The sequence below is a fragment of the Poecilia formosa genome, unplaced genomic scaffold (assembly GCF_000485575.1).
Source record: "Poecilia formosa unplaced genomic scaffold, Poecilia_formosa-5.1.2 Scaffold117, whole genome shotgun sequence".
In the NCBI taxonomy this organism is placed as follows: Eukaryota; Metazoa; Chordata; class Actinopteri; order Cyprinodontiformes; family Poeciliidae; genus Poecilia; species Poecilia formosa.
In genome coordinates, this window is record NW_006800056.1 from 1,432,306 (window position 1) to 1,439,750 (window position 7,445).

General features: G+C 38.2%; 1 protein-coding gene across 1 annotated transcript; it reads right to left on the bottom strand.

Annotated features, from left to right (window-relative positions):
• Positions 1-282: 282 nt before the first annotated feature.
• Positions 283-7,160, bottom strand: dnajb14 (DnaJ heat shock protein family (Hsp40) member B14). The gene is made up of 8 exons (XM_007560625.2): positions 6,973-7,160; positions 5,080-5,245; positions 3,950-4,095; positions 3,251-3,439; positions 2,365-2,450; positions 2,179-2,288; positions 1,048-1,220; positions 283-976 (listed from the first exon to the last, which is right to left on the bottom strand). The coding sequence occupies exons 1-8, from the start codon at positions 7,103-7,105 to the stop codon at positions 852-854; spliced, it is 1,128 nt and encodes a 375-aa protein (XP_007560687.1). The 5' UTR covers positions 7,106-7,160; the 3' UTR covers positions 283-851.
• Between the last annotated feature and the right edge of the window lie 285 nt (positions 7,161-7,445).

The following is a 7,445-nucleotide window of genomic DNA, read 5'->3' on the forward strand; positions in this document are numbered from 1 at the left end:
TTCAGGTAAAATATTGTTTCTCTGTGTAAAAAGTGTGCTACAGCACCCCCTGCTGGACGGATGTCACATTGAAAATAAATTCAGACCAATTGGTTTTAGCTTTTGAGAAAATCAGAAATTTGACTTTAATCCCACTGATAAACATAGCTTTATAAAAATGCTTCTTCGTATCCTTATTAACCTCGAGGAATCCAATCATTTGCAGGAAAAAACATCACTTCTTATCAAACTCCAGGAAAATCCACACAGATATAGAAGCAGAGAAACACTTTAAATCCAGACTACAGTACCAGTTTGACTTTATTTAAATCATCAGGCCAGCACTGAAGAGAAAATTAGTTTCTTCTAGAGTTACTTAAGTGCCAAAACTTTTAAACATTCAGAAATGAAAGTGTACAACCATTAATGGATGAAGGTGTTGTGTGCCAATTCCCACTTTCAACCTGAATTCAATTTTGCAGAAGAAAATCAAACAACTCAAATTTTCTCGACAAAAAAAAAAAAAAAAAAACATCCAGATTCTGCTGCTCCTTCACGATATGGATGTCAGTGAAGATCGTCTCAAAAACGACGCAGAAATCTCACCGTTAAATCTACAACCAGACGTCCGGGTTCTTCTGGCTCAATAAAAATCAGTCTGGAGTATCGGTCAGTGTGCAGACCGGTTCGTTACGATGCAACAAGGCGATTCCTGGGATCAGGCTGGAATGAGGAGGAAGAGCCGTTCGCAAAGAATAAGACGCTTTTAACCTTAAATAATTTAATAATCTTTTGCTCCTATCGTAAAGCCTCTCTGTTTTAAAAAAAAACAAACGTATACATCTATTCATATATTCACATTTTCTACAATCTCATCCGCCTCGGAACAGGTTGTTTAGTCTGTCCAGCTCCTTGCAGTTCTCCATCGTCATAAGCTCCGCCTTCTTCCGCATGCGGTCGTCTCTGTAGACCTTCGCCGCGTAAAGCAGGTCCGTTTCTGCACGAGAAAACAGCGTTAAGATGGCGAGAACAAAGGAGACGTTGGAGGACAAAGTGCCGGTTACTGACTCGTCTGTCTCTCCTTCCAGCAGGTGTTCCTGACGTTCGTCACATAGTCGTCTTCTACGTTTTTCTCTATTTGCTGCAGAGCCGAGCCTTTAAACTCCGATTTGAAATCCCGGGTGACGTAGTAATCGACACGCAGGTTGTCCGTCTGCCTCTTCACGGTCTGACCCGTCGACCTGGAACAAGATGGAGGACAACACAAAAATATTTAGTTTAACTTATAAAACTCCATTAATTAAAACACTACGATATGTTTAGATGTTTGCACAAAGCATATTTTTTTTACCAGACAATAGAGATGCAAATCTGTCGGAGTCAAGTGAGTCGATTATCACTTTTAGGGTCACGATTGAATTCAGAAACTATTTTTAATTCAGAAACCAATTTTTCTATTGAAGCGGTTTGGAGATTTTGTTAAAATTATGCAACTGACAATAGGAAAAGATGATGTAGACAAATCTAACATTTACTTAAAACAATTTTAAAGGTTTCACATTGTATCAAATTCCTTCAGTTTTTATAAAAACAATGAAACTACTAGTAATAATAAAAATAATATAATTTCTATATTTAAATGTACTATAATTTCTATAATTTCTCAAAATTATATTTTGTAAAATTTAATTTTCAAAATAAGTTTTATTTATTTTAGAAATATGCAAAATAATTGTATTTTGTGTATTTGTTACACAGAAAATTATATTTTACTGGAACATACAAAATAAATTATTTCATAATTTCAAACAAAATATTTGAAATAAAAAATATACAGAATGATTATTTCAACTCAACTTTGTGTCGAATTGAAATAAACAACAATATTGTTTATCACAGAAATTCTGGGACAATTTATTGTCCAGCAAAATTAGTTTTCATGACGGAGTATTTGTGTTTCAGTTCTTATTTATCATTATCTCAATAGTGGCACAAAATATCGTAATGAAACTAAGTCCATATGGCCCGCTCCAGCTTCTGTACCAGCTTAGTTTCTGTTTATTACAGCCATGCGTAGCATCTGATGAAATTACACGTTTTAGCCTAACTGGTTCGCTCCCAGTAGACAGAAACATTCCCATCTTCTTTTCCGTGACATTTTAAAAGTTAGATTAGAAACAGAGTTGTGTGTAGACGTACGGTCTGGAGTAGAGGCTGTACGGCGGAGGGGAAACCATCATCTGGCTCAGAATCGACACTAAAATCAGAACCACAATGGGCATCAGCTGGATGAACATCGAGAAGCCGCCCTGCAGAGAAACAGACGACGTCTGTAAGATGGAGGCGATCCTGAGACAGAAACCAATCTGAAATGAGTCGGCATACATCTCCTCGCTCCTCGGTCCTCTCCTGGCGGAAGTCATTGTGATGGCTGTAGCTCGTCCTGCCGTTGGTGAACGTGTGGGCGCTGGCTGCAGACAGAACATCACAGCTGGGGTCAGAAACCGGCCGCCATGTTGTCCAGACAACAGCAGCTCTCTATGTTAGCATAAAATATCTAACAACCATCCTGACAGAAATCATGAGGGAAACAAAAGATTTGTTCCTAGATTGGCAATCAGGGATGCACCGATATGGAAATCTGGGCCGATGCAACATCTAATGTTAAACAGGCAGAATTATGTGTTATTGTGTTATCCTGGGGTGCTATTAAAGTCATTTATCAAATATAACTTAAAAAAAACGTTTACTTTGTAATTACCACATTTATTTTTGACTATGCAACTTGGAATCAAAAGATTACTGTAGAGGATAAGAAATAATAGATAAATGTTGATGAATTATCATCATACACTTTTTATAGTGGAACAGGGGATAAAAGCTTATAGGATGGTTCAGTAAAGGGAACACTTGGTGGTATTTATCTGTATTAGAAACACTGTAATTATTAAAAACAAACAACGGTTGCTTAAATTTTCACTCAGTTTCAAAGTCTTGTTTGAACAAAAGCAGCATCAGTGAAATAATCAACACACTCAGATTGAAAAGACCGTTTCATTCCTTAAACGCCCAGTGGATCTAATTAGCATCAAACCCAAATTAAATTTAATGGTGGGTGCAATGTTCAAATTAATGTCCAATAAAAAAAACAAGTATTAGATTGTTTTTGTAAAACTGGATATAAATTCAGGCATTAAGAGGTTAATGTTGGTGAATTGTGTTTCCGTAGCAACGATGAGACCAACGGTGCGTTCATGGACTATTCTCTTACAGGACGGGAAGCCGCCGCCGAAGAACATGTTGAAGAGGTCTTCAGGCGTGACGTCGGCTTCAAAGCCGCGGTGGAAGTCGAAGCCGCCGCCGTGGGATTGGCTCGGGCTGCTGGGCTCCTCCCCGCCCGTCACGTCGTACTGCCGCCGCTTTGCCGGATTACTCAGAACCGCATACGCATTCCCAATCTCTGAAGGGAGGAAAGCAGTGTATATCCAGCAGGTTAGAGGTTGTGACACTACCTGGTCACCAGGAAGAAAAAAGAACAGATTTATTCTTCTATCAGTTGTGAAATGAAGATCAGGTGTTCAGTTTATCCTTCCACTTAACTTTCCATATGGCTAAAGCTCAACAGTTGTCCCTTTAACATTTCTATGTTAAAAGTAACGTTTTATTGGCCTGATGTAACATTGCAGTTTTCTCAGAATCAAAATTTTGGGTTTTTATTGCTTCCAAGTCATGACAGAAATTAAAAAAAAAATAAACAAGTAAAATGTGTTTATAAATCTATATCATTTAAATTTCACTTTACAATTTTATTATGAATCCATTTATCAGTGAAACGTTAAATTAAAAATGCATAATTTTGCTCCAATTTTCCAACGAAGCGTTATAACAATGTGTATTAAAGTAGACAAAAGCTGATCTGCATGTAGGAAACAAATGAAACAGTTTCTCCAGCGCGTCTGGAGCGAGTTACTTTTAAAGGCCTCCGTTGCTCCTGGCGCGTGGTTTTTGTCTGGGTGGAACTTGAGAGCGAGCTTCCTGTACGCCTTCTTCAGGTCGTCGTCTCCGGCTTCTTTGTTCACACCCAGAACTTCGTAATAATCCTTACAACGCTTTATTCTGCAGGACAGAAACATGGAGAGAAAGATCCAAACGTTTAAACCTCTGTGATCATCTGCAGAACTCGCGTGTTTCTCTGCCTTGATTGGTTATTTTCTGAAAACAGGTTCATGTGCTGCAGCAGAGAACAGCTGGTGGTCGTCAAACACAGATAAGAAACAGAAAAACAACAAGCTACACCAACAGTGTCTTTACTCTGGCTTTATTACGACTTTGTTCACATAATGACTATTTTTGTATTATTCTGACTTTGCCGTATGACTTTATTCTTACATTATTACATTATCCTGGCATTGCTACAAATTTATTCTCGTGATATGACTTTATTGTAATGGCTGGTTTCATATTATTTTGACTTTATTTTCATATTTTAAGTCTATATTTACATATTTGTAAGATTTGGAGTTTATTTTTAGATTATTTGGACTATCTTAACTCTATCCTTGTATTATATTGACTTTATTTTCATATTAAGTTGTCCTCTAAATAATCTTGACTCATCTTGTTGATGTTGAAGACTCAGGAGAAAGTTAAAGTTCAGGATCGGCCGTTCTATGTTTCCACCAGAAGTCTGTGGATAATCTCATTAATTTGGAGACGCTTTTTTCCAGACAGAGCGTTTGAGTTTTATAAAATCAGGATCCGGGTAAATGATGGATCCTGAAGCTGAATCAGAAGATGCTTCAGCAGCTTACGCACCTTTTTGTTTTTTCTTCTTAAAACAGATTTATTAAATCTTCCAGTGGAACTTTACAGAACAAATGTTGGATTATATAATGAAACATGGTGTAATCCATCCATCACTGTTATTTTAATGTTCATTTCAGTTATCTGGTTTCCACCGTTAGCGTCTCTCAGCGCCGCCTCATGGGAAGAGTCAAAGATAAACTGGTTCCCATGGCAACAGCTACACACACTCACACCACACAGGCGGGGTTCAAGGTTCATATTAAAAGCGTTTCTGCGCTGATCCTCCCGTCTCACCTGCGGACCCCCTCCACCTGCTCTTCTGTGAAGCTTTTGGAGTCGCCTCCTGCCGGTTCCTGACTCTGTCCTCCTGCCTGCGACGTTTCCGAGTGATCTTTGGGCCGCCGGCGAAATGCGCCGTTACCCGCCGAGCTCCCATTCCTCGTTAACGAGTCCAACAGAGCTGGAGAAAACCAGAAACGGGAAGAATACGGGTGAAATAAAATGAAACGAAGCATCCAGTGAGGCGCAGAGCTTCAAAATGATCAAATGTTGATACAGATTTAATGGAAGAGTTAAAACTGGACATAACTTTTTCACACAGGAACAGGTTGGGTTTTTTCTCCTTTAATAATAAACACTTTCATTTAAACATATGCAAAAATAAGATAAAACAGGAGAACAGGAAGGGTGTAAATACTTTTTAATCCACCGAGTTGCAGAAACAGCAAAATCTTCAAGTTTTTAATTAATAAGATCAGTTTCTGTTTTACTGGAATGTTTTATTACAATAAAGAGGAACTGGTAAATAAAATAAAGTGAAGCAAATTGTCAAGTTTGGGGCAATGCAACAAAATGGATGGATGGATGCATTACAATACTTTGTTTTTTTTCTTTAATTCCTCCTGGAAACGGAAACATTCAAACTTTCTTTTTGTTCTTCTCTCATCTAAACCTGTAAAATCTTCCAGTCTGTCTATGCAAGATAAACGACAGCATAGCAACATGTTACAGTAACAGATTATTAGTGTAGCATGTTGTCATGCAGACATTTGATCCACCTGGACGTGTTAGTCTGTGTTTACCTGCGGTAGCCTGCCGACTTTCCTGCCATGTGTCCCAATTACCAAAGCTCAGTGGACCAATCATTCAATTAAAGGATTGCCCTCCTTCCTGGCTAAAGCTAACCACTAGCATGCTACCAAACCTGCTGGTTCTGCACTATGACCCCAATGTATCTGAAAGTGAAATTAGATCTAAACCCATTTTAATAAGCCAACAGACTTTAGCCTCTGACCTGATGGATTGATTGGTAAATAAAAAATAATTAGGTTATTGCTGTGAAACTAACCAGAGCTGAAGAGGATTAGAGCCACAGGAAAAACAAAACTTTTTTCTCTCAATTCTGAGAATATAAATCTGAATTAATAAGGAAAAAAGTCAAAACAATCAGGGGGAAATTCACAATTTAGGCAGCGAAAAAAAATCAGTGTCAACAGGAAAGAAAAATCGGGATTAATAGGAAAAAAGTCCAAACTAATTAAAAAATGTCCGTTTTTTTTTTTAAAGTTGAAAAAAAAAATCAAGTGAAAAAAGTAAATTTATGCAAATACAAATCCATTAAAAAATATGTTTTACTGATCCCAAAGGGAAATTAAATATAAAGTAAAAATTAATAGAAAAGTCAAAATGAATATGGGAAAAGTCAGTTAATTCAAGAGGGGAAAAAGTCCCCAATAAAGAATAGAGAGGTAAAAATGTTTCCTCCATCAAGTCAGAACCAACAAGAAAAAAGTCAGTTTTGAGATTTCTGTCTGAGATTACAGTCAGAATCTCCGTTTTCAGTGACCTAATCCTCTTCTGCATGACAGATATTAAAGATGGAAAGTGAATTGAAACTTAACAGTTTAAAATGACTGTTTCCCTTTAAATTGAGCACTAGCTATGCTAGGTTAGGCCAAAAGCTCAGCTACTGGCTAACTGGAATCTTTGTTACCAAATTGACCAGAATCATAAAAGTAACTTTCTATCAGTAAATGAACCCAAACGGATGTTTGGTAATTATAGTCCATCCAGAGGGAGTTCTCACCGCGAATGGCGATAGAGAACATTAGCTACATGCTAACGGCAGGTAGATTTACACGGCGGAAGGAGCTAAGCTAGCCTCCTCCCCGGCTAACCTGGCCTCACCTTTAGCTCTGTCGGTCGGGTACAGTTTCTCCGCTTTGTTGAGAAACTTCAAGGCTTTATCTTTGTCTCCTGCTTCCAGGGCTTTCGTGGCGATGTTGATACATTTCTCGGCTTCGTCTCTGTTCCCTTCCATCTTCTCTTTTTCCTCTTCCTCCTCCCCCGGCAGTCAGCTGATTAGCTCAAACCACGTGATCACTGACAGGTAAACTGAGGCGGTGTTCTGACTGTCTGTGCTACCTCATCAGATTTTCCTACCGTAGCACTGATAGATGTCTATCTGTCGGTGCTAGCCGTCTAAACCTTCTACCGTCACGTAGAAACAGAAAACTAAAGCGCGTTGTGTTAATGTTAAATATCATCATTGGATAACATTTTTGAGCGATGAGACCGAAGCTTACGAGTTATCCTCAGCATATCACTGGAACAATTTACACGTCAAAACTACAAACATATCACTTCCTTCAGATTATTCT

Coding starts and splice junctions, on each gene's coding strand:
- dnajb14 (XM_007560625.2), bottom strand. CDS start 7,105: ATGGAAGGGAACAGAGACGAAGCCGAGAAATGTATCAACATCGCCACG. Junction 2,451..3,250: donor CGGCGGCGGCTTCCCGTCCT/GTAAGAGAATAG, acceptor TTCTGTCTGCAG/CCAGCGCCCACACGTTCACC. Junction 977..1,047: donor CTGGAAGGAGAGACAGACGA/GTCAGTAACCGG, acceptor TTTCTCGTGCAG/AAACGGACCTGCTTTACGCG.